Raw genomic sequence first — 24,002 nt, 5'->3', positions numbered from 1 at the left:
CATGGGCTGATTATCGGCCTATCAGCCTCTGTAATGTCAGCAGTAAGATCTTCACAAAGCTCCTCACCACGCGCCTTAGCCCTCTACTGCCGCAGCTTCTATCACCGCATCAGAGCGGCTTTGTCAAAGGCCGCGCGATTGCGGACAATATCCTGTTAGCATCGGAGATGGTCCATGATCTTAATCTGAGAGGGGACTCGCACAATTTATTGCTGAAATTGGACCTTAACAAGGCGTATGATCGGGTGTCATGGCGGTTCTTGCGGCACGCCCTTTCCAGGTTCGGTTTCCCGGCTCATTTCATCACTTTGGTTATGAACTGTGTTGAGCATGCTTGGTACTCGATCCTTGTGAATGGGGACTTGGGTGGCTTCTTCCCCTCCTCGCGAGGCCTTAGGCAGGGAGACCCCTTGTCCCCGACCCTTTTTGTCTTGGCTGCAGATCTCTTATCACGAGGCTTGGAGCGCCTCTACAGCCGTTTTCCGGATCTGTACTATCGGTGTCGTGGTCGGTTCCGGCTGACGCACCTTGCTTATGCGGATGATGTCCTCATATTTGCTAATACCTGTGGCAATCGCATCAGCCTTCTGACCGACTTTCTGACGACTTACGCACGGATTACTGGCCAGAAGGTGAATTGTCAGAAAAGCCAGCTTGTTTTCAGCCGCCAGTGCCCGGAGAGTGTTCAACGACAGCTCCAATCGGTGACTGGTTTTGGCGCGGCTGAACTCCCTCTCACATATCTTGGCGCGCCCCTCTATGTGGGCAATCGGCGCAATATTCTTTATGAGGAACTCCTTGGAAAACTCCGTCATTATCTACAGCGTTGGGATCGATCGGTTCTATCTCACGGGGGTCGATTACAGTTAATCAGGAGCACCTTGTTCTCGGTCCCCCTCTATCTGCTGCAGGTACTTTGCCCCCCCCAGGCGGTACTTCACTCTGTGGAGCAACTTTTTGCTCGTTTTTTCTGGGGTTCTTATCACGGGCACCGCCGCCGCCATTGGATCTCCTGGGCGGATATTGCACGGCCACAGGAGGAGGGTGGGCTTGGCATTCGTCGCCTGGCCGATACGGTTCGGGCCTTCTCGTTTAAACTGTGGTGGCGACTCAGAGATGGCTCCTCCCTTTGGGCTCGCGCGCTTCAACAGAAATATTTTCGGAATTCCTTTCCAGGACTTGCACCCTGCAGAAGCTACGACAGCCCGGTTTGGAAGCGCCTCTGCCAGGTTCGAGACGAGGCACAGACTCAGATCACTTGGAATTTGGGGCGTGGGGACTGCTTCTTCTGGTATGATACTTGGTGTGGAGATCGTCCTCTATGCACTGACCGCCAGGACTGCCCTCCGCCGATACGGGTGAAAGAGATGTGGGTTAACGGGACGTGGGACTTGACGCGCCTTCGAGCTTATCTTCCGGAAACCCTTGTTCAGCAGGTCACGGCGATTCCTTCTGATCCCCAGATTGTGGATCAGCAGATTTGGAAGGCCTCGACCACAGGTACTTTCTCTACAACTTCAGCTTGGGAGATGAGCCGAACAGTTGGAGCACGGAGCTGGCTTTCTTGCAGCCTGTGGTCGCTGTTTCTTACTCCTACAATGTCGGTATTCCTATGGCGTTTATTTCGCCGTCGGATACCAGTTGATGAGGCCTTACGGAAGATGGGCTCCCTATTGTCTCTCGCTGCCAGTGCTGTCGGGCGTCTGAGATGATTGAGCATTTATTCCTCTCGTCGGCGGTTGCCCAGCGCGTGTGGCGCCATCTCGCCGACCTATTTCGCATCCAACTCCCGCGGACACATGCGCCCCACCTCATGGTTTCTGCTTGGCGCCTGTCCTCCCCTTATGCGCGGAGTATCCGTACTTATATCCCACTTCTGGCCTTCTGGTTTCTCTGGACGGCACGGAATGACGCCAAACACCGAGGTATCCAGATAACATCTGACCGGATTATTTGGCGTATTCACTCTCATTTGCAGGTCTTGGGCCGTGCTGGCCTCCTTCAGCGTCAACACTGGCCTGGGGAGGTGCACTTAGCCTCTAGTCTCGGCCTTCGCCTCCCACCTCCGGTTCTTCGGCCGCCGGTCATGGTGCGTTGGGAAGCTCCGTCTCCAGGATGGTTCAAACTCAATACCGATGGGGCATCGCTCGGGAATCCAGGCGCCGCTGGAGCCGCGGGCGTCATTCGGGATGCCACCGGCGCCCCACTTGTGGCATTCCAAGTCCCCCTTTTGAATACGACGAACACTTTGGCCGAACTGCAGGCGATTCGATCTGGAGTGGACCTGGCGGTTGCACGCGGCCTCCTCCCTCACTGGATCGAGACGGACTCGGCCAGCAGTATCTCTCTCATCTCCTCCTCGACGGGACACTGGACTCTCCAGCCTTGTCTCCACCACCTGCGCCTACAGCTTCGCAGCATCGAGTGGAGGATCTCTCATATTTTCCGCGAGGGCAATAAAGTGGCGGACAACTTGGCGAACACCTCTGTTGCCCTTCCTCACATGCGGATCCTTGAGCCGGCGGACATCCCTGCGAGGACCCGTGGCCTCATCCATGCTGACGCGGCGGGCCTCCCGTGCTTTCGCTTCCGTTAGCTTTTATTTGCTTACAATCTTTATTTACATTCCCAGCACTTGTTCCGAAATTTGCAGAACTACGTATGGCTTGATCCCGTTGGGGTACGTAGGCAGCTCTTTGAGCCCAGCCAAAAAAAAAAAAAAAAAAAAAAACCCTAAACCATTCGCGAAATTACAAACGCTCTCCAGCACTTGGGCGATTTCCGGCCACCTTCTCCGATGACTTCCGTTCCGGCGGATCCAGACGCCGGACGGCAAATCGGCCACCGTCAGTCGCCTCGCCACCCCCAAAACCCCCTCCTACACCAAACCTCGTCACCGGAAAATGCCCCCAGCCGCCGCTCTCGTCAGCCCCGAAACGACGTCACCGGCGAACTCGCCGTTGCCGGCATTTTCGGCCCGGCGCTTCATCAGCATCGTGACCGCCGCCCTCCACAACCCCCGTAGCCGCCTTCCCGCTGCCAGAAACCACCCCGCGGCCGCCGTCACCATCCACCGGGATCTGCCCAGCGCCGTCGTGTCTGTCGCGGCCCCTCCTGACGTCCAACGGCGAATCGGCCACCATCACTGATCTCGCAGGGTTGAGGAGTCCCCGAACCCACCCCTCGATCGCCGGAATACGCCGCCGGCCCCGCCCCCGACGGTTTGCCTCCCGAACCGTCGCCACCGCTGTTCGGCCTCCCCCCGCCGTCCGACCACCATTCTGACGACGGGATCGTGCTCCCCTGGCCGGAAAACCCCCAGGGCCGTGCCACCGCCGCGAGTCGCCACCTCTACACCACTGTCCGCCGTTGCCCTAGGTCGCTGTAGCCCTGAGTTGCGACACCTTCGGCGCCGCCGTTCTCCCGTCTCCGACGCCGGATCGTCAATCGGCCACCGTCACTGTCCTCGCAGGGTTGAGGAGTCCCTGAACCCACCACCTGACCGCCGGAATACACCGCTGGAAACCGCCGTTGACTCTGCCCCGACGGTTGCCCTCCCGAAACCCCGACGGTTGACCTCTTGACGGTTGCCCTCCCGACGGTTGACCTCCCGTCGGTTGACCTCCTGACGGTTGACCTCCCGACACGACGCCTCTGCTTCTCCGGCCGACTCCGCTGCCCGACCACCGTTCTGGTACCATCCCTGTGTCCCCCGACCCCGACAACCCCCTAGTCGGTGCCCCCCCGACGCTAGAACAGTTCCCGACCGAGGCCCGACCGAGGCCCAGGGGTCGCGGCTGTCTCTGGTCCCGAAGGTTGATCCCGACTCGGCGCCTTTGCCTCTCCGGCCGACTCCGCTGCCCGACCACAGTTCTGGTACTATCACTGTGTCCCCCGACCCCGAAAACCCCCCTAGTCGGTGCCCCCCCGACGCCAGAACAGCTCCCGACCGAGGCCCAGGGGTCGCGGCTGTCACTGGTCCCGACGGTTGATCCCGACTCGGTGCCACCACTGTTTTCCTCGACCCCGACAACCCCCAGTCGGTGCCCCCGACGCCAGAACAGTTCCCGACTGGGGCCCAGGTGTCGCGGCTGTCACTGACCCCGACGTTTGACATCCCGACACGACGCCCCCGCTACTCCGCCCGACCCTGACGTCCGACCACCCTTCTGGTCCCGCTACTGTGTTTTCCGACCCAGACAACCCCCCCAGACGCTGGAACAGTGCCCGAACGGTGCCCAGAATTCACGGCTGTCCCTGGCCCTCGTCGTCGTCGTTTCCCTGCTGCTCTGGTGCTCTGAGCGCTGGTCTGACGGCACTGTGTTGATTCGCTGGCCCTGGAAGCCCCAGACCCCCACCCTTTGCCGCCGTCTCCGATGACAGACGCCGACTCCGTCCGGATCTAGCCGTGGACTTGCCGGACATGGCCGCTCAGGCTGCTGCCGGCCGCCAGCAGCCTCCCGAAGTTGATGGTTCGATACGTCTTACCACTGCTGACAACCATCTCCATTCACACAAGTCTTTCGCCAATGCTGTGACCTCCGGACTCAATTCCGATGTCCCTGAGGACAGTCCTTACTCATTTCTGGCGGAGCCCCGTCCGGCCCCTATTGGCCAATGGGTCCACACTGCTGGACAACCGCGCCTTGCTTTCACTGCTGCCGAAACTGCAAGTTACACGGCTTCACACCCATATATTCTTATTGGGAAATTTTCACATGGATACTCTTCCTGGAAAGATCTCGCCGAGGGGTTTGCGAGTTTTCGTTTGGCAGGAAAGTTTGCTTTACAGCATCTGAATCATCGACACGTTGTAATTCGCCTATCTACGGAGGCTGACTATACGCGATTGTGGATCAGAGGGACTTGGTTTATAAAGGGATTTCCGATGAGACTTCTTAAATGGACTCCGGATTTCAAAACTACTGAGGAACCTCCGTTTGCCCCGGTGTGGGTAACATTTCCTCTACTTCCTCTCCACATGTTCCATAAAGATATGCTCTTCGCAGTTGCCTCCGGTATTGGGATCCCCTTGAAGGTTGATGCCCCCACGGCTACACAGAGTCGTTGCTCTCACGCCCGAGTCTGTGTGGAGGTTGATCTGTCGAAGCCCCTCCTACATGCTTTCGAGATTGATGTAGGTACTGGTGTGCTCGAGCAGAAGGTCATCTATGAGCGTCTACCTAGTTTCTGCTCACTCTGCCGTCATCTCGGACATAAAGCAGAGGCTTGTTTGCGCAAACCTCTTACCAAACAGGCACCAACATCCGTATCAGCTGCGCAGGATCCTCCTGCTGCGCCTTCTGGTCGCCATGACTCGGTGCATGGCCCTTCTGAGCTCTCTGCAGCCCCCGCCTCTGATGATACCTTGGAACCCCGGCCCCCCACCGCTCGACGCCGTCGTCGGCGCCGCAATCGAAACCGGGGTACGCTTTCTACTGGTATTACTCATGATTCTGGCTCCTTGCAGGCTCCTTTTCGGCTCCTCCGCCGGGACCCCCAGCCTTCTTCCAGGAGACCTTCCGATGACATCCCGGAGTTGAATGGTTCCAGACGCCTTCGCTCTGGTGTGCGGGTGACCTTTGGGAAGACACAGGTGGCCCCAAATCCATCACAGACGGCCGGGAAGTCACTGCAGCTCACACCGGAGGCTCTCAGCGGCCCTGCGGAGGCTCCTCACTCCCACGCTCCTCCTCGGGTGACCTTTGCCCAATCACGGGGGGATGCCTCTGCGATGCTGCTTAATTCTGGTGTTCGAGTTACCTTTGGGGACTTTCTGGCGCCTTCGGAAACCTCTCCGATCCGCCCTCTGGCTGCACAGACTACAGCTGAGCCCCCGATTGACAGTCCTGCCTCCCCGCTGGACGACTGTCGGCTGAGTCCCACTCCAGCGACTCCTGCCACCGCCCCAGCCCTTAGCCTCCTTCCGCAGCCCCCATTGGACACTCAGGTACCCTCGCCGCCTTTGCCACTGCTTGCTGATGATATGCAGGTACCTCCAGAGCCTGTGTCGCTTCCTCCTGCTCAGTCTTTGGCAATTTGGGGACTCCCCTCCGGTCATGGCATGGATAAGGGGAAGGCAGTGCTGCTCTCTGACCCCCCTGCATCACCTATCTGCGATCGACGTGATCTTTCAGTGGACACATGCCTATCGGCCACTGGTTCTCCTTCCTCGGCCACCCAGCGGGAAGAGGAATCTGCATTACACGCCACTTTCGCCGAGGATTCGGATGGTGACTCGCCCCTTATTAAGGATGGCCGACCGCCCATCATTGACTCACTGTCTCTTTCCCCGAGAGGTACCACTGATCTTCACTCTGATGATCTCCCTGCTGGTGTCACTGCCGGGACAGAGCTCCCCCCTGATTTTGGTCCGAACCCACCCCTCCTGCGGACTTCATCGGAACCGCTCCCTGTCAGTGTCGCTTTGTCGACGGAGTCGCATCCGAGCAGGGGGGTGTGCGTTTTGAACCAGGCTGCTGAACCTCCGTCTCTCAGCGGATCTTTGGCGACAGTATCGGATGATCGGCCACAGGTTTTGCCGCCGACCTTCTCTAGACCGATTACTCGCAGCATTTCCCGTCAGCAAGTAAGTTCCTCTCGTCGCCCTACTGCTAGTTCTCGATGACAGACACATCCCTTTTGGTTTGGAATGTGCGCGGGGTCGGCAACCCCCGATCTCAACGCGAGGTACATTGGCTCTGCAAGCAACACCGTATCCGTATTCTTATTCTCCTTGAGCCTATGGTTATTGCGGATCTGGCTTTCTTTTGCCGACGGTTTGGTTTCTCCCAGATGCTTACCAATGCGGTCAATTCTATCTGGATTCTTGCTGATGCCTCCTACAAATTGGAGCCTATCTCGGAGATCGATCAGTGTCTTCATGTGCAGGTTTCGTCTCCGCAACACCGCCGGCCCTTTTTCCTATCTGGGATCTACGCGCGATGCTCTGTCACTCAGCGCCGTGCCCTCTGGTCTTTCCTACAAGACACAACGGCATCGTCATTGGGGTCTCCCTGGCTGATTGGTGGCGACTTTAATGCCATCGCCGACATATCTGAACAGAAGGGCCCAGGTCGCCCTAAGTTGCGCTCTATTCAGGATTTCTCAGCAGCTATCCTCGATGCGAACCTTATTGATGCTGGTTTTGAGGGCTCCCCCCATACATGGACAAATCGGCGAGTATGGGAGCGCCTTGACCGTATCCTCTACAATACTGCCTGGGAGGATTTCGCCGAGACGACCCGTGTTCGACACCTCCCGCGGATGCATTCGGATCACGCCCCGCTCTTGGTTCGTTTCTCACATGAGCGACACCGCCTTGCCTCTGCATTCCGGTTTCAGAACATGTGGACTCGACACCACACTTTTCAGGACCACGTCCGCCAGAGTTGGGCTGTCCCGACGGGCACCACCGGCCTCCTCAACCTGCGATTGAAACTTGGACGCCTCAAGCAGGCTCTGAAGTGGTGGAACAAACAGGTATTTGGTAATGTTTTTCAGGTACTTGCGGCAGCAGAAAAAGATGCAGAGGAGTGCGAAGCGGATTTCGATCGGGATCCCTCTGACGCCAACCTCCTCTGTCGTCAGCGCAGCGCTGCGGCTTTGACACACGCGATTGCACTGGAGGAGGCTTTCTGGAAAATAAAAGCCGCCTGTCGGTGGGCAATTGAGGGGGAACGGAACTCCCGTATGTTCCATTCCATGGTGAAGGAACGACGCCGGCGGGCGACAATCTTCTCGATGGCTGACGGTGCTCGTACCCTCACTGATCACTCAGATATTAAGCAGTCAGCCATCACCTATTTCTCTGGGTTGTTGGGACAGCCTGATGATGCCGACACCTCGGGAATGGATGCCTTGGCGGACCCACCGCCCCAGGTTCCGCCGGCTGAGTGCACTCAGTTGCTTGAGCCGCCTACACTTGCGGAGATTCGTGCTGTGGTCTTCTCGATTGATCAGGATAGTGTGGCTGGCCCCGATGGCTTCTCTGCCGCCTTCTACCAGAAATGTTGGGAAATTATCCGGGAGGATGTGCTTGACGCCGTACTGGATTTCTTTTCGGGAGCTCCTCTCCTGAAGTTCTATACAGCGACGACTCTTGTGCTTATCCCTAAGAAGGAGGGGCCACTTGCATGGGCTGATTACCGGCCTATCAGCCTCTGTAATGTCAGTAGTAAGATCTTCACAAAGCTTCTTACCACGCGCCTTAGCCCTTTACTGCCGCAGCTTCTATCACCGCATCAGAGCGGCTTTGTCAAAGGCCGCGCGATTGCCGACAATATCCTATTAGCGTCAGAGATAGTCCATGATCTTAATCTGAGAGGGGACTCGCACAATTTATTGCTGAAATTGGACCTTAATAAGGCATATGATCGGGTGTCATGGCGGTTCTTGCGGCACGCCCTTTCCAGGTTCGGCTTCCCGGCTCATTTCATCACTTTGATTATGAACTGTGTTGAGCATGCTTGGTACTCGATCCTTGTGAATGGGGACTTGGGTGGCTTCTTCCCCTCCTCGCGAGGCCTTAGGCAGGGAGACCCCTTGTCCCCGACTCTTTTTGTCTTGGCTGCAGATCTCTTATCACGAGGCTTGGAGCGCCTCTACAACCGTTTTCCGGATCTGTACTATCGGTGTCGTGGTCGTTTCCGGCTGACGCACCTTGCCTACGCGGACGATGTCCTCATATTCGCTAATACCTGTGGCAATCGCATTAGCCTTCTGACCGATTTCCTGACGACTTATGCACGGATTACTGGCCAGAAGGTGAATTGTCAGAAAAGCCAGCTTGTTTTCAGCCGCCAGTGTCCGGAGAGTGTACAAAGGATGCTCCAATCGGTGACTGGATTTGGGGCGGCTGAACTTCCCCTCACGTATCTTGGCGCGCCCCTCTATGTGGGCAATCGACGTAATATTCTATATGAGGAACTCCTTGGGAAGCTCCGTCGTTATCTGCAGCGTTGGGATCGTTCCGTCCTATCACACGGGGGTCGTTTACAGTTGATCAGGAGCACTTTGTTCTCGCTCCCCCTCTATCTGCTGCAGGTACTTTGCCCCCCCAGGCGGTACTTCACTCTGTGGAGCAGCTATTTGCTCATTTTTTCTGGGGTTCTTATCACGGGCACCGCCGCCGCCATTGGATTTCCTGGGCGGATATTGCACGGCCACAGGAGGAGGGTGGGCTTGGCATTCGCCGCCTGGCCGATACGGTTCGGGCCTTCTCGTTTAAACTGTGGTGGCGACTCAGAGCTGGCTCATCTCTTTGGGCCCGCGCGCTTCAACAAAAATATTTCCGCAGCTCTTTCCCAGGCCTTGCACCCTGTCGGAGCTACGACAGTCCGGTCTGGAAGCGTCTTTGCCAGATTCGAGAAGAGGCACAGACTCAGCTCACTTGGAACTTGGGGCGTGGGGAGTGCTTCTTTTGGTACGATACTTGGTGCGACGATCGCCCTCTTGGCACTGACCGCCAGAACCGCCCTCCGCCGATCCGGGTGAAAGAGATGTGGGTAAACGGGTCGTGGGATTTGACGCGCCTTCAGGCCTACCTTCCGGCAGCCCTTGTTCAGCGGGTCTCTGCGATCCCTTTTGATCCCCTGACAGCGGATCAGCTGATTTGGAAGGCCTCCACCACAGGTACTTTCTCTACAACTTCAGCATAGGAGATGAGCCGAACAGTTGGAGCACGGAGTTGGCTTTCTTGCAGCCTGTGGTCGCCGTTTCTTACTCCTACAATGTCGGTATTCCTATGGCGTTTATTTCGCCGTCGGATACCAGTTGATGAGGCTTTACGGAAGATGGGCCTCCCTATTGTCTCTCGCTGCCAGTGCTGTCGGGAGTCTGAGACGATTGAGCATTTATTCCTCTCGTCGCCGGTTGCCCAGCGCGTGTGGCGCTATCTCGCCGACCTATTTCGCATCCAACTTCCGCGGACACATGCGCCCCACCTCATGGTTTCTGCTTGGCGTCTGTCCTCCCCTTATGCGCGGAGTATCCGTACTTATATCCCACTTCTGGCCTTCTGGTTTCTCTGGACGGCACGGAATGACGCCAAACACCGAGGTATCCAGATTTCATCTGACCAGATTATTTGGCGTATTCACTCTCATTTGCAGGTCTTGGGCCGTGCTGGCCTCCTTCAGCGTCAACACTGGCCTGGGGAGGTGCACTTAGCCTCTAGTCTCGGCCTTCGCCTCCCGCCTCCGGTTCTTCGGCCGCCGGTCATGGTGCGTTGGGAAGCTCCGTCTCCAGGCTGGTTCAAACTCAATACTGATGGGCCATCGCTCGGGAATCCAGGCGCTGCCGGAGCCGCGGGCGTCATTCGGGATGCCACCGGCGCTCCACTTGTGGCATTCCAAGTTCCCCTTTTGGATACGACAAACACCTTGGCTGAACTGCAAGCGATTCGATCTGGAGTGGACCTGGCAGTAGCACGCGGCCTCCTCCCTCTCTGGATCGAGACGGACTCGGCCAGCAGCATCTCTCTCATCTCCTCCTCGACGGGACACTGGACTCTCCAGCCTTGTCTCCACCACCTGCGCCTACAGCTTCGCAGCATCGAGTGGAGGATCTCTCATATTTTCCGCGAGGGCAATAAAGTGGCGGACAACTTGGCGAACACCTCTGTTGCCCTTCCCCACACGCGGATCCTTGAGCCGGCAGACATCCCTGCGAGGACTCGTGGCCTCATCCATGCTGACGCGGCGGACCTCCCGTGCTTTCGCTTCCGTTAGCTTTTATTTGCTTACAATTTCTATTTACATTCCCAGCATTTGTACCGAAATTTGCAGAACTACATATGGCTTGATCCCGTTGGGGTACGTAGGCAGCTCTTTGAGCCCAGCCAAAAAAAAAAAAAAAAAAAAACCCTAAACCCTAAACCCTAAACCCTAAACCCTAAACCCCAAACCCCAAACCCCAAACCCCAAACCCTAAACCCTGGCGGTCCTGGCGGTACTTCTCGCTGCCAGTGCTGCCGTGAATCCGAGACGTTTGAACACTTATTCTTCTCGTCGGCGGTTGCCCAGCGCGTGTGGCGCTATCTCGCGGACCTATTTCGCATCCAACTTCCGCGGACACATGCGCCCCACCTGATGGTTTCTGCTTGGCGTTTGTCCTCCCCTCATGCGCGGAGTATCCGTACTTATGTCCCACTTCTGGCCTTCTGGTTTCTTTGGACGGCACGGAATGACGCCAAACACCGAGGTATCCAGATTTCATCTGACCGGATTATTTGGCGTATTCACTCTCATTTGCAGGTCTTAGGCCGTGCTGGCATCCTTCAGCGTCGGCACTGGCCTGGGGAGGTGCACCTAGCCTCTAGTCTCGGCCTTCGCCTCCCACCTCCGGCTCTTCGGCCGCCGGTCATGGTGCGTTGGGAAGCTCCGTCTCCAGGCTGGTTCAAACTCAATACTGATGGGGCATCGCTCGGGAATCCAGGCGCTGCTGGAGCCGCGGGCGTCATTCGTGATGCCACCGGCGCTCCACTCGTGGCATTCCAAGTTCCCCTTTTGGATACGACAAACACTTTGGCTGAATTGCAGGCGATTCGATCCGGCGTGGACCTGGCAGTAACGCGCGGCCTCCTCCCTCTCTGGATCGAGATGGACTCGGCCAGCAGTATCTCTCTCATCTCCTCCTCGACGGGACACTGGACTCTCCAGCCTTGTCTCCACCACCTGCGCCTACAGCTTCGCAGCATCGAGTGGAGGATCTCTCATATTTACCGCGAGGGAAATAAAGTGGCGGACAACTTGGCGAACACCTCTGTTGCCCTTCCTCACACGCGGATCCTGGAGCTGGCGGACATCCCTGCGAGGACTCGTGGCCTCATCCATGCTGACGCGGCGGGCCTCCCGAGCTTTCGCTTCCATTAGCTTTTATTTTTTGCATTTTCTCTTTACTTTTCAAGCACTTGTACCGAACTTTGCAGAACTACGTATGGCTTGATCCCGTTTGGGTACGTAGGCAGCTCTTTGAGCCCAGCCAAAAAAAAAAACCTAACCCTAAACCCTAAACCCGAATCCCCAAACCCGAATCCCCAAAGCCGAATCCCGAAACCCGAAACCCAAAACCCCAAACCCCAAACCCCAAACCCTAAACCCTTGTCTCTCGCTGCCAGTGCTGTCGGGAGTCTGAGACGATTGAGCATTTATTCCTCTCGTCGGCGGTTGCCCAGCGTGTGTGGCGCTATCTCGCCGACCTATTTCGCATCCAACTTCCGCGGACACATGCGCCCCACCTCATGGTTTCTGCTTGGCGTCTGTCCTCCCCTTATGCGCGGAGTATCCGTACTTATATCCCACTTCTGGCCTTCTGGTTTCTTTGGACGGCACGGAATGACGCCAAACACCGAGGTATCCAGATTTCATCTGACCGGATTATTTGGCGTATTCACTCTCATTTGCAGGTCTTAGGCCGTGCCGGCCTCCTTCAGCGTCAACACTGGCCTGGGGAGGTGCACTTAGCCTCTTGTCTCGGCCTTCGCCTCCCACCTCCGGTTCTTCGGCCGCCGGTCATGGTGCGTTGGGAAGCTCCGTCTCCAGGCTGGTTCAAACTCAATACTGATGGGGCATCGCTCGGGAATCCAGGCACCGCTGGAGCCGCGGGTGTCATTCGGGATGCCACCGGCGCTCCACTTGTGGCATTCCAAGTTCCCCTTTTGGATACGACAAACACTTTGGCTGAACTGCAAGCGATTCGATCCGGAGTGGACCTGGCGGTAGCACGCGGCCTTCTCCCTCTCTGGATCGAGACGGACTCGGCCAGCAGTATCTCTCTCATCTCCTCCTCGACGGGACACTGGACTCTCCAGCCTTGTCTCCACCACCTGCGCTTACAGCTTCGCAGCATCGAGTGGAGGATCTCTCATATTTTCCGCGAGGGCAATAAAGTGGCGGACAACTTGGCGAACACCTCTGTTGCCCTTCCTCACACGCGGATCCTGGAGCCGGCGGACATCCCTGCGAGGACTCGTGGCCTCATCCATGCTGACGCGGCGGGCCTCCCGTGCTTTCGCTTCCGTTAGCTTTTATTTGTTTACAATTTCTATTTACATTCCCAGCACTTGTACCGAAATTTGCAGAACTACGTATGGCTTGATCCCGTTGGGGTACGTAGGCAGCTCTTTGAGCCCAGCCAAAAAAAAAAAAAAAAAAAAAAACCCTAAACCCTTGTCTCCACCACCTGCGTCTTCAATTACGCACCATCGAGTGGAGGATCTCCCATATTTACCGCGAAGACAATCAAATGGCGGACAACCTAGCGAACACATCAGTCTCCCTTCCTCACATGCGGATTCTGGAGCCAGCGGACATCCCTGTGAGGGCTCGTGGCTTCATCCATGCTGACGCAGTGGGCCTTCCGTGCTTTCGCTTTCGTTAGTTCTTATTAGCTTTTATAAGTTTCTTTTTACTGTTTTTTTAACATTTTCTAGACCTTGTACGCAAAATTTTTTAGAACTACGTATGGTTTGATCCCGTTTAGGTACGTAAGCAGCTCCCTGAGCTCAGCCATAAAAAAAAACCCTAAACCCTAAACGGGATCAAGCCATACGTAGTTCTGTTGTTACAAGTTATACACTTCAAGTCAAACAAAACAAACCAGACAAGCCAAGGTAGTCTAAGTATCAAAGGCCAAAGGCAATATGCATAAAGCATAAAGTATCAACACCAACCAAGCAATACTAATCCTATCAAATGTAAGTAATATCAACACTAAGTGTTACAAAAAACAAGGAAGAGGGTGAAGCCTGCTACATGAAATGGAAAGTCGGTAGACCATCTGCATCCGCTCGAATGAGACTTTTGATCGACGAAATGATATATTTCCGGAGAAGTGTCCGCTTAATCGAAAGAGAAACCGTCAGAGGGGCAGTTTTCCGGCGATGCAATTTTTTACAGATTTCGATCGGGGTATTTCCAGCGCCTTCTACGGCGAAACAGTGGTGCGAGTAACCAAATTTAGGGTTTATAGAGCTGATGAAAATGATGGCGGTAGTGTGGTGATCGGAAAATGGCTGGATCAATGGATACCTTAATGGTGGTGTTGATCAGAAAATAATGAAGTGGTGAGACAACAGTGGTGAAGTCATGGTTAGGGTTTCCGGTGGCTAGGAAATCTGCGGATGGTTTGTGGTTTATGGTTGTTTTGGTAAAAACCTATATAGCTATTGATGGACCCAAAGTGGGTTGCCTACGTACCCAAACGAGATCAAGCCATACGTAGTTCTGTTGTTACAAGCTATACAGTCCAAGTCAAACAAAACAGACCAGACAAGCCCAGGTAGTCTAAGTATCAAAGGCAAAAGGCAACATGCCTAAAGCATCAACACAAACCAAACAATACTAATCCTATCAATTTTAAGTACTATCAAAACTAAGTGTCACAAAAAACAAGTTAGAGGGCGGAGCCTTCTACCTGAAATGGAAAATAGGGAGACGATCTCATCCCCTCAAATGAGACTTTTGATCGAAAAAATGATATCTATCGGGAGAAGTGTCCGCTCAATCGAAAGAGAAACCTCCAGAGGGGCAGTTTTCCGGCAATGCAGTTTTTTACGGATTTTGATCGGAGTATTTCCAGCGCTTTCTGCGGCAATACAGCGGTGCGAGTAACCAACTTGCGGGTTTTTGGGGTTGATGACAACAATGGCGATAGTGCCGTGGCCGTAAAATGGCTGGATCAACAGATAGCTTAATGGCGGTATTGATAGGAAAATGATGAAGTAGTGGAACAACAGTGGTGAATTCGAGGATAGGGTTTCCGGTGGCTGGGAAATCGGCGGATGGTTTAGGGTTTAGGGGTTTTTTGGTAAAAACTAAATAGCAATGGCTGCACCCAAAGTGGGCTGCCTACGTACCCAAACGGGATCAAGCCATATGTAGTTCTGCTCATACAAGCTATATAGTCCAAGTCACACAAAAAAACCAGACAAGCCAAATTAGTCTAAGTATCAAAAGCCAAAGATAACATGTCTAACGCATCAACGCCAGCCAAGAAATAGTAAGTGTATCAAGTCTAAGTAATATCAAAACTAAGTGCCACAAAAAACAAGTAAGAGGGTGAAACCTTCTATCTGAAATAAAAAGTCGGGAGACTATCTGCATCCGCTCGAATGAGACTTTTTATCGACGAAAAGATATCTTTCGGGAGAAGTATCCGTTTAATCAAAAAAGAAACCGCCTAAGGGGCAGTTTTCCGGCGATGTCGTTTTTGACATATTTTTATCAGGGGTATATCCAGCTCCTTCTACGGCGATACGTCGGTGCGAGTAACCAAATTGGGGGTTTTTTGGGCTTATGAAAATGATGGCGGTAGTGCGGTGGTCGGAAAATGGTTGGATCAACGGATACCTTAATGGCGGTGTTGATCGGAAAATGATGAAGTGGTGGAACAACATTGGTGAAGTCGTGGTTAGGGTTTCCGGTGGCTGGAAAATCGGCAGATGGTTTAGGGGTTAGGGTTTCCGGTGGCTCGAACATACTCTGAAGAACATTAATTCATCGATTTGTCCAAATTAATGAGTTTCGACGAAGATGTTTCAAAGGACACAAAGAATACGAAGAACATTGTAAAGTAAGTCTAGAAAGACTTACAATTTGCTCGGGTCTTCGAATTAGTTCCGATGTATGAAATAGATTGGTCAATACTCCTATTTATAGGGGAGATATGATCTTGACTTTCTTTTCAACGACGCTACGTTACACATTCTAGTTGGTTGACGAGAAGATTTTTATAATATTTTCTTTCTCGTTAAATGTTGTTTTGCCTTTTAATGGGATTTGATTATATTCATTTTTTTTTTAAGATCTTTAAAAATTGTTTTTTTTTTTTTGATCAAATATCAATTGTGGTACTTAATTAGTAAGTTTCATTTAAATTTATGCTAAAATTATTATGGCTTACATGTATTATTTATACGATATTTTCTATTTTGGAGCAATTTTTGTATTAATATGTGATATTTATTGTAAAAAAATCAATATATATATGTATAATTAAATATCTTAATTTCATTGAAATTTTACTTTTTTTAATGCCTACAATAGTATTTTGTAGGTTAAAATAATAGTCCCGTGGTCTCCCTCTCGTAGTCCTGTTTTATCATTTCTATTCATTCCAAAATAATGATTTTATTTTTCGTAAATAATTTTATTACTATAAAATTATTTATATATTATTATTAGTAGTACATATATATCACTGCATTTTGTTTCAATTACATTAACAAGGACAAAAAATAAATCTTTATATATATTTTTTATCAATTATCAATATAATATCAATTTTTTTGGGAATATATATTTATAAGAAACAAAGATTGCATAATAAATAAATAAATAATAAACAAAGCCATTATCTCAATACATGTCTCAATTACTTCACAACGTCTTTCTTTTTACTTCTCTTAACCATGCCATGTATATGCCATGTAGCATGCATGTTGGGGGCGTGATCTACAACAGGATCGTACAAAGAATGAAAAAATGGCCCAGCAAACTACGAGCATGTCATTGTTGATGGCTACGGTGATCCTCCTGAGATTTCGGGTCTCGTGCTCGTACTCGCTCTCTCCCATAAGCTTTAAAGAGGTCAATTCCAAGGAAGATATTTAGCAGATTCATTCCAGCCATTCCGAAGAAAGCAAGTGGGAGCTCGACACCCTTCCCAAACTTGTGAGCATCTCTGATCAGCTTGACGGTGATGAGTATGTGGGCGAGGAGCCTTGCAAAGATGAAGGCCACCCAGTTGAGACCCCATTCTGCCTTCACAATTTTGCTCCTAGAATCTCGAACACCAGCCATCCGTCGGACTTTTCGAATATGAAGGAAAATAGAATGCAGCTGCAGGCATGCACGCATTTGTTAGGAGTAGAGTTCATTATATTATTAGGCATTTGTTTCATCTGCTAGCTGTAGTGTACTGTCGTGTAGTATTCTTGTGAATGACCGACCATAGTATACCAATGCAGCTTTGCTCACCTTTCTATTTCAGGAAAAGCTTTCTCAACAAGTTTTAAATTTTCACCACAACATGCTACATACAATTTACACATGATTTCTTTACACTACGCGATAGTAGTACCTCCACAAGAGAGCTAGGTTATTTTAAGAGAAACTAACAAAGCATAACATAGAATCATTTATCGTTCTAGGCCATCTAACATAAAAGCACTACATCAAGATATGATCAAAACCTACGAAATCAGATAATTAAATTAAGACATATGAAGAAGACCTTGACCTTCCTACCTGTTAACGCAGCAGCTATTTACAGCTCTTCTTAATGTGGTATATATGTGTATATATATATATATATATATTCACATCATTATAAATGAAGAAAATTATATTGCTAGGTGTTTGTAACTAATGTCTAATTTTATGACACCTGTAACTGTTTCCATGCCAAACTAATTAACAAAACTATATAAGTTGTATACTTTTTACATAGAAGAAAGACTAATGCAAATGACTGTATTGTTATGATAAGATCATCCATCTCTCCAGTTTCTATACTATAGTGTACATAGGTTAGTTCTATCAATGTAAGGGAGAATTTCGTTTTACCTCACAAATGAGAGTGAGGATGAGATAATTGATTGTGACCTTGCGATATAATGCTAGAGTAAAGCAAAGCAGGAGCACTAAGTGATGCACTAGGATTGAGGGGATCCAACCACTGTATAACCGATACTGCAACATGTCCCACTGATCATAAGCAAAGTAACCACACGAAAAGCACAGAGCCTGGTATGCCCATGGCCAAGTAACCTCAACCAATTCAGAATGCTCAAACATCTGATTAACACCACCTTTTACCAACTGATTCAGCAATATAAGAACCACTGCAACGAATATACGAAACTGTGTCAAGCACAGACCAATGAATACAGACAGACAGACCAAACAAAACAAAGTGTTCACCTCAAAAAAGGGAGCGAGTGAACAAAGAATTCCGAATTAGTCAATGATCACAAGATGGAAAAGTGATGAACACAGAGTCAATCAACTTGTAATAAACCCCATAAAAAGCATTAGCACAATGAACGTTTAGCAATAATGGATTACGTTGGTTGCAATTCAAGATTAAGAGGCAATAAAACAGTAAAAGTAGAAAAAACTCAGAAGTTGCTAATTTCTACAGGTAAAAACAGACGGAAAATGAAATTCAAGCAAGCATCTTTGTTAAGGAGCTGACCAGAGACAGAGGTGATGGAGGAATGGAGGAGAGAGACGCAGGTGTTAACGAAGAGGGGATCGTGTGATACAAAATTCCGAACGACGACGTTGGCTGTTTGGAAGAAAACGGATCCAATAAGAATCGGAGCTAGCTCGGTCCGCTTGTTGAAAAGAATTTCAAAAATAACTGAGATTCCCCATAACAGCAAAGTGGCCATAAAGAAAGCCCCAGCTTTACTATTCTCTTTATTGCCTCTACTTCCGATGCCGCCGGCGCTTCCCCTCGCCATGATAGATAGATAGATATACTACTTTGCTCCGTGAATTTCCTCGTTGTGGGAATTTGATTTGCACCGTACGGTTATCGACACTAGAGCAACGAAAGCGTGAGATGCGATTATAGAGTGTAAGTAGCGATTTCTCGTCGACTGTTTTAATTTTATCCCAGTCCGTGGGGTGTGGGCGTGAGTGAGTAAACAACTGTGGCACTTGCAGTGATAAATCAATGTGGTGACAGACAAAGTGAAAGATAGTAGCGGTGGTTAAACAAACAAAAATCAATGCGATCTGATCTGATGTGCGCAATCGGATCGGATGCGGATGGGGGAAGAAGATGGATAGACCATCCGATGTGGCAACGAGCAGGTTGTGTCGGATTTGAAAACTCTCAGAGGAAATTCACAAGGCAGCGAATCGCATACAGTGTGTGGAGAATGGAGGCGCCACGAGTGCAGCCAAAGGAACCCCACGCCTCTCCACGTGGCCATCCATGGGAGGATAGTCGAGATCGCGCGATATACCCGCCTCTTATCAAGAAAAGAAAATGCCCTTCCTTCCTCTACTCTGTCTCTCACGCACAGCACACACGTACTGGCTCTGCTTTCCAGTATTTCTTTCTTCGGACCGGATTCTCTGCCGAATTCCGACCCGATCAGGAGCCCCTGCCATGTCCGCCATTGCCGCTGCTGCTACTCTCTCTCTCCCAATCACCCTGTGCCGTTCTTCCAAGCTTAACGGCAAAAGGGTAACGTTCTTGTTTCAGTTCATCTGTTAAAAAGCCCCTTTATCAGCTGCTCACTATATTTAAGATGATTTTTGTTTACTGTAAAGTAGTAATTTCCGGATCAATTAGTTAGATTGAGAATTTTAATCCTAACTCTAATTTATTAAGTCAATAACTAGTTCTTGGCCTGCTTCCAGTAGTAGCATTTTGCACCGAATATCCTTCTTGTTCTAATTTGTGGTTGGGAGTGATATGCCTGGTTTCGAACCCTAGAATTGTTGGGTGTGATTTCAGGAATTCAGAGGTGGTCTGAGGGTATTTGCAATAATTGGGGATGAAGGAGGATTGGCAGGACGAAAGAATCCATGGACATCACTTTTTGATGTGGAAGATCCCAGGAATAAAGTCCCTCAGTATAAAGGGAAGTTCCTGGACATATATCAAGCTTTAGAATTGGCTCGATTTGATATACAATACTGTGATTGGAAGGCTCGGCAGGACGTTCTCCAAATCATGCTTCTGCATGAAAAGGTTAATCAAAGTCTATCTGATGTATATCAATCTAGTAATGCATTGTGGTGTGTTTCATCCCTGTACATGTTATTGAAATGTGTCCTTACCTGCAGGTTGTGGAGGTATTAAACCCTCTTGCTCGTGAATTCAAATCAATAGGAACTCTTAAGAAGGACCTCGCAGGGCTGCAGGAGGAATTGACACAAGCCCACAATCAGGTATGGTTGATTGTTCCTAACACTTTTTTCCCAACTCTTTATTTGTGTTTTAGAACCACCTTTTTTTTTTTTTTAATGACAACGAAAATGTTGGATTGGTGGTGATCTACAGGTTCACATATCAGAAGCAAGAGTTTCTGCTGCTCTAGACAAGTTAGCTTTCATGGAAACATTGGTTAATGATAAGATATTGCAAGAAAGAAATGTAACAGAATCCGATGTGCCAACGCCAATACCAAGTACTTCCAGAGACTTGGGGGCCAATTTGAAGAGCAGACAGCCAACAAAAAGATTGAATGTTTCTGGCCCTGTTCGGTCCTACAGTGCTCGTTTGAAGAATTTTTGGTATCCTGTTGCCTTCTCTGCAGACCTCAAGGATGATACCATGGTAGTAATTGTACTTTCCTTCTTTGTTTTTTTCCTGCTTAGTTGACATGGTTTTTCAAGCTGGGTTATCATGTTCTCTTATATGGCTGCTGCTTCAAACTTTCTAACCAGACGATTTATAAATTTCTATTTTCCAGGTTCCAATGGACTGCTTTGAGCAGCCTTGGGTCCTGTTTCGAGGGAAAGATGGCAAACCCGGATGTGTGCAGAATACATGTGCTCATCGAGCCTGCCCTCTTCATCTGGGTTCAGTTAATGAGGGTCGAATTCAGTGCCCTTATCATGGTGAGATTGATTGACGCTATTCTTCATTTGTAATCTCGTAGGCTTCCGTTTCTAAATATTACCACTGAATCATATACGGCAGGGTGGGAATATTCAGCTGATGGGAAATGTGAGAAAATGCCTTCAACTAAATTTCGAAACGTGAAGATCCGGGCATTGCCATGCTTTGAGCAAGAAGGAATGGTATGGATCTGGCCTGGAGATGATCCTCCAGCCCCAAACCTTCCTTCCTTGCTTCCACCGGCAGGGTTTCAAATACATGCTGAGGTATTTTAGCATGTCCAACTTGCATAATTCTTTTTAGTTAGTTTCTTTGTAAAGGATCTTTCTTTTCCTGACACCATTCCTGACAATGGCATGGCATGAAGATTGTGATGGAACTTCCTGTAGAACACGGACTACTACTCGACAATCTTCTAGATCTTGCGCATGCACCTTTTACTCACACTTCCACATTCGCCAAGGGATGGAGCGTTCCCAGGTGAGTATATCAATCAGTCTCTTACCCCAAAAGAACTTGCATGCATGTTGTGTGCTCACTGCATTGCATATAATGTTGTTTGCTGCAGTTTGGTGAAATTCCTGACACCTGGTGCTGGTCTTCAAGGCTACTGGGATCCCTACCCTATAGACATGGAATTCCGACCACCATGTATGGTGCTGTCGACAATTGGGATCTCAAAGCCGGGGAAATTGAAAGGGCAGAGCACAAGAGAGTGTTCAACACATCTTCACCAACTACATGTTTGCTTACCTTCGTCGAGGCAGAAGACAAGATTGCTGTACAGAATGTCGCTTGACTTTGCTCCAATACTGAAGCATGTGCCTTTCATGAAATATCTGTGGCGACATTTTGCTGATAAGGTAAGGGACACACGGCACGAACAAAGGACGGAACTAACTTTTTTTTTTTTTAAATTCGAATTAATTTGAGAGGATGACGAACATTGTGGTGTGGTGTACTGATGATGATGATGATGATGATGATGATGGCAGGTTTTGAACGAGGATCTCCGGCTTGTAATAGGGCAACAAGAGCGCATGCTCAACGGTGCAAATGTGTGGAACTCTCCGGTATCCTATGATAAGCTTGGGGTTAGATACAGGCTGTGGAGAGATTCAGTGGAGAGCGGAGGATCAAAGAAAATACCCTTCACCGAATGATAACCTCTCTACTCCATCGGTGACGTTCTGTTCTTCGTTTCCGGTGGATAAGATATTTATGAGAAGATGATCAGGTTCTCTCTCTCATGGCTCACTGTTAATTCACTGATCATCATCCGACGACGAAAGTAGTTATCATCGTCAATTTGGTGTTAGAAGAATGTTTAGTAGGAGACTAGTTGTAGAAGAAAATGGTTGGTGGAAAGGAAATGGAAATGGAAATGGAAACAGAAACAGAAAGACGCAGCTGCTAGGTACCCCATCTGACTTCTCTTTCTTTCTTTCTCTTTTGGCTGGAAATTTTGTGTACAGAGGGACAGAAGACGCCAAAGTTGGTGAACGGAGGCAGCCGCAGCGGTAAATATGTCGTGATGATTCCATGCCCTTCCCTTCTGATCTCCCTCTCCCTTGCATCTTCCATCAATATAAGTATATCCTAAAGGCCCGCCGTGTGGTTGATTATTAATTTTGTAGTACATCAAAATAATAGGCCTGTTAATGAATTATTTGATAATCATATTTCCATAGTTGTTGAATTGGAAACTCAGGCTCAAGCATTATTACTAATAATAATCATCATGTTTCCGATAATAATAATAATAATAACAATAATAATAATAATAATAATAATAATAATATACCCATTCCGTCTGCCAATTTTATATCTATTTTTTATATCTATTTTTTTTTATAATAAAAAAAATATATAAAGTTGATGGGTGAGCGGACAAGGTGTTAGCGATACGGATATGAACGGATGCCACAAAATATATTTATATAGATTGAGTGGTATAAAGTGATAGGAGAGGTGTTTTGTCTCTACTGTGTCACTAGGAATTTCTGCGATCTAATAGACTATCGCCTATGCCCATTAATTATCCCAATTTCTGTCTCATTTGTGGCTTTACCCTTCTGTTACTTTTTTAATCAAAATTGAATTAAGACCAGTAATTAAGCAGGTCGACAAGGCTTTCGCGTACTTAACTACATTGAACTACCTTGAATCTGTTTGTGACAAAAGAGACAAAGTTTGGATAATCAATTTTTCTGCGTTCTTTCTCAGCAAAATGAGATTCTTTACAACTAGGGTTTATATAAATGTGAAAAGTGTGGAAGTAGTGATGACGAAGAACAAATGATATTTCATTACTTACTACCAAAGCAGGAACTTCTAATTCTACAAAAACTGTAATTAAAACTATAAACTAAACTAAGTAAGCAATAAAGTGGTGGCCAAAGGAGAAGAGAAATCTTAACTCCCCTAGTCATTCCTGCTGAAAACTCCCTTACAGGGTTGGAGCTCTCTCGAGAGACAAGAAGACAACTAGAATGCGCGAAAAGAAATGCTAGTATTTACTCTCGAAGTATATTTTACGTATAGATATCTGACCCTATTTATAGCTGGTGGAAGTAGCAGTTGCAAGCAGTTACAAAGTAGTTCCAACCGCTAGGTAGTTAGGAAGTTGGTGGCGGTTATTCTGTTAAAGCAACTGTTGGCCATAACTCTCATGGTGCTCGCTTCGCTTGCTTGGGCTTGTAAGGGCGCAGATCTTCCTCACTTGCCGGATGACTGGAGAGCATCAGCGAAGCTGAGCGGGTTTGGGGTTTGTCTGTGCTGGCTAGTAGTGGAATAACTGTACCGCTGCGGGTTGGATACTTAGACGATATTTGCACTGAGTTGCCGTAGCTTTGCTGCAGTGGGTGTCTAATTGCTGGCCTGAGTGCTAGAGCGTCACTTGCGAGCGGAAGCGGCTATCGCTTGGGAGCAGTAGATACTCTCGCTTGCCTCTCTTGCCCTAGCTTTTTTGAGCGATTGAGTCGTCGCTTGTGAGTAGAAATGACTATCGCTTGTCTCATCTGCCTTAGCTTTTTTGGACCTATATCACCGCTTAAAATGGCAAAAATTGTTAATAATCTCAACAAACCAACTCTAGATCATGCCAAGCGAGATAGATCAATAAAGTATGTCATAAATCAGATATGTGATAGTTTTTATACAAAAATTCAAGTAATACATAGTTTTATCGTGTGGAAAATATGCTCATATTTGGAGACATCAATGAGCACGTACTTTAAATCACAAGACTTGTGGGAAATTGTTGAAAGTGGAATCCGTGAAGCCATGGCCAACAATAAGGAAATTCTTAAAAAAGATGAAAGCCCTATTTGTTATCCAACAAGTTGTAGATAAAATCATATTTCCAAGAGTTGCAAAAGCACAATCTGCAAAGAATGTGTGTGAAACCCTCAAAA

General features: G+C 49.3%; 2 protein-coding genes across 2 annotated transcripts; one reads left to right on the top strand and one right to left on the bottom strand.

Annotated features, from left to right (window-relative positions):
- Positions 1-16,318: 16,318 nt before the first annotated feature.
- On the bottom strand, positions 16,319-18,934 carry LOC127265248 (uncharacterized). The gene is made up of 3 exons (XM_051294978.1): positions 18,199-18,934; positions 17,568-17,845; positions 16,319-16,841 (listed from the first exon to the last, which is right to left on the bottom strand). Exons 1-3 carry the CDS (start codon positions 18,467-18,469, stop codon positions 16,509-16,511), a joined length of 882 nt encoding a protein of 293 aa, XP_051150935.1. The 5' UTR covers positions 18,470-18,934; the 3' UTR covers positions 16,319-16,508.
- A 68-nt stretch (positions 18,935-19,002) lies between these two features.
- Positions 19,003-22,292, top strand: LOC127265247 (chlorophyllide a oxygenase, chloroplastic). The gene is made up of 9 exons (XM_051294977.1): positions 19,003-19,203; positions 19,477-19,713; positions 19,809-19,913; positions 20,026-20,301; positions 20,438-20,585; positions 20,668-20,852; positions 20,954-21,066; positions 21,155-21,449; positions 21,582-22,292. Exons 1-9 carry the CDS (start codon positions 19,003-19,005, stop codon positions 21,747-21,749), a joined length of 1,728 nt encoding a protein of 575 aa, XP_051150934.1. The 3' UTR covers positions 21,750-22,292.
- Positions 22,293-24,002: the final 1,710 nt, after the last annotated feature.

Source organism: Andrographis paniculata, unplaced genomic scaffold (assembly GCF_009805555.1).
Source record: "Andrographis paniculata isolate CXL003 unplaced genomic scaffold, ASM980555v1 Contig72END, whole genome shotgun sequence".
NCBI classification, from domain to species: Eukaryota; Viridiplantae; Streptophyta; class Magnoliopsida; order Lamiales; family Acanthaceae; genus Andrographis; species Andrographis paniculata.
This window is presented reverse-complemented; position numbering and strand designations above follow the sequence as displayed.

Excerpts from the sequence above, each read along its gene's own strand:
- LOC127265248 (XM_051294978.1), bottom strand. The coding sequence starts at position 18,469 with ATGGCGAGGGGAAGCGCCGGCGGCATCGGAAGTAGAGGCAATAAAGAG. Across the intron at positions 17,846-18,198 it reads CTCCATCACCTCTGTCTCTG|TGGTTCTTATATTGCTGAAT; the intron begins GTCAGCTCCTTA and ends TATTCGTTGCAG. Across the intron at positions 16,842-17,567 it reads TCCTCACTCTCATTTGTGAG|CTGCATTCTATTTTCCTTCA; the intron begins GTAAAACGAAAT and ends GCATGCCTGCAG.
- LOC127265247 (XM_051294977.1), top strand. The coding sequence starts at position 19,003 with ATGCCCTTCCTTCCTCTACTCTGTCTCTCACGCACAGCACACACGTAC. Across the intron at positions 19,204-19,476 it reads CCAAGCTTAACGGCAAAAGG|GAATTCAGAGGTGGTCTGAG; the intron begins GTAACGTTCTTG and ends GTGTGATTTCAG. Across the intron at positions 20,302-20,437 it reads ACCTCAAGGATGATACCATG|GTTCCAATGGACTGCTTTGA; the intron begins GTAGTAATTGTA and ends TCTATTTTCCAG.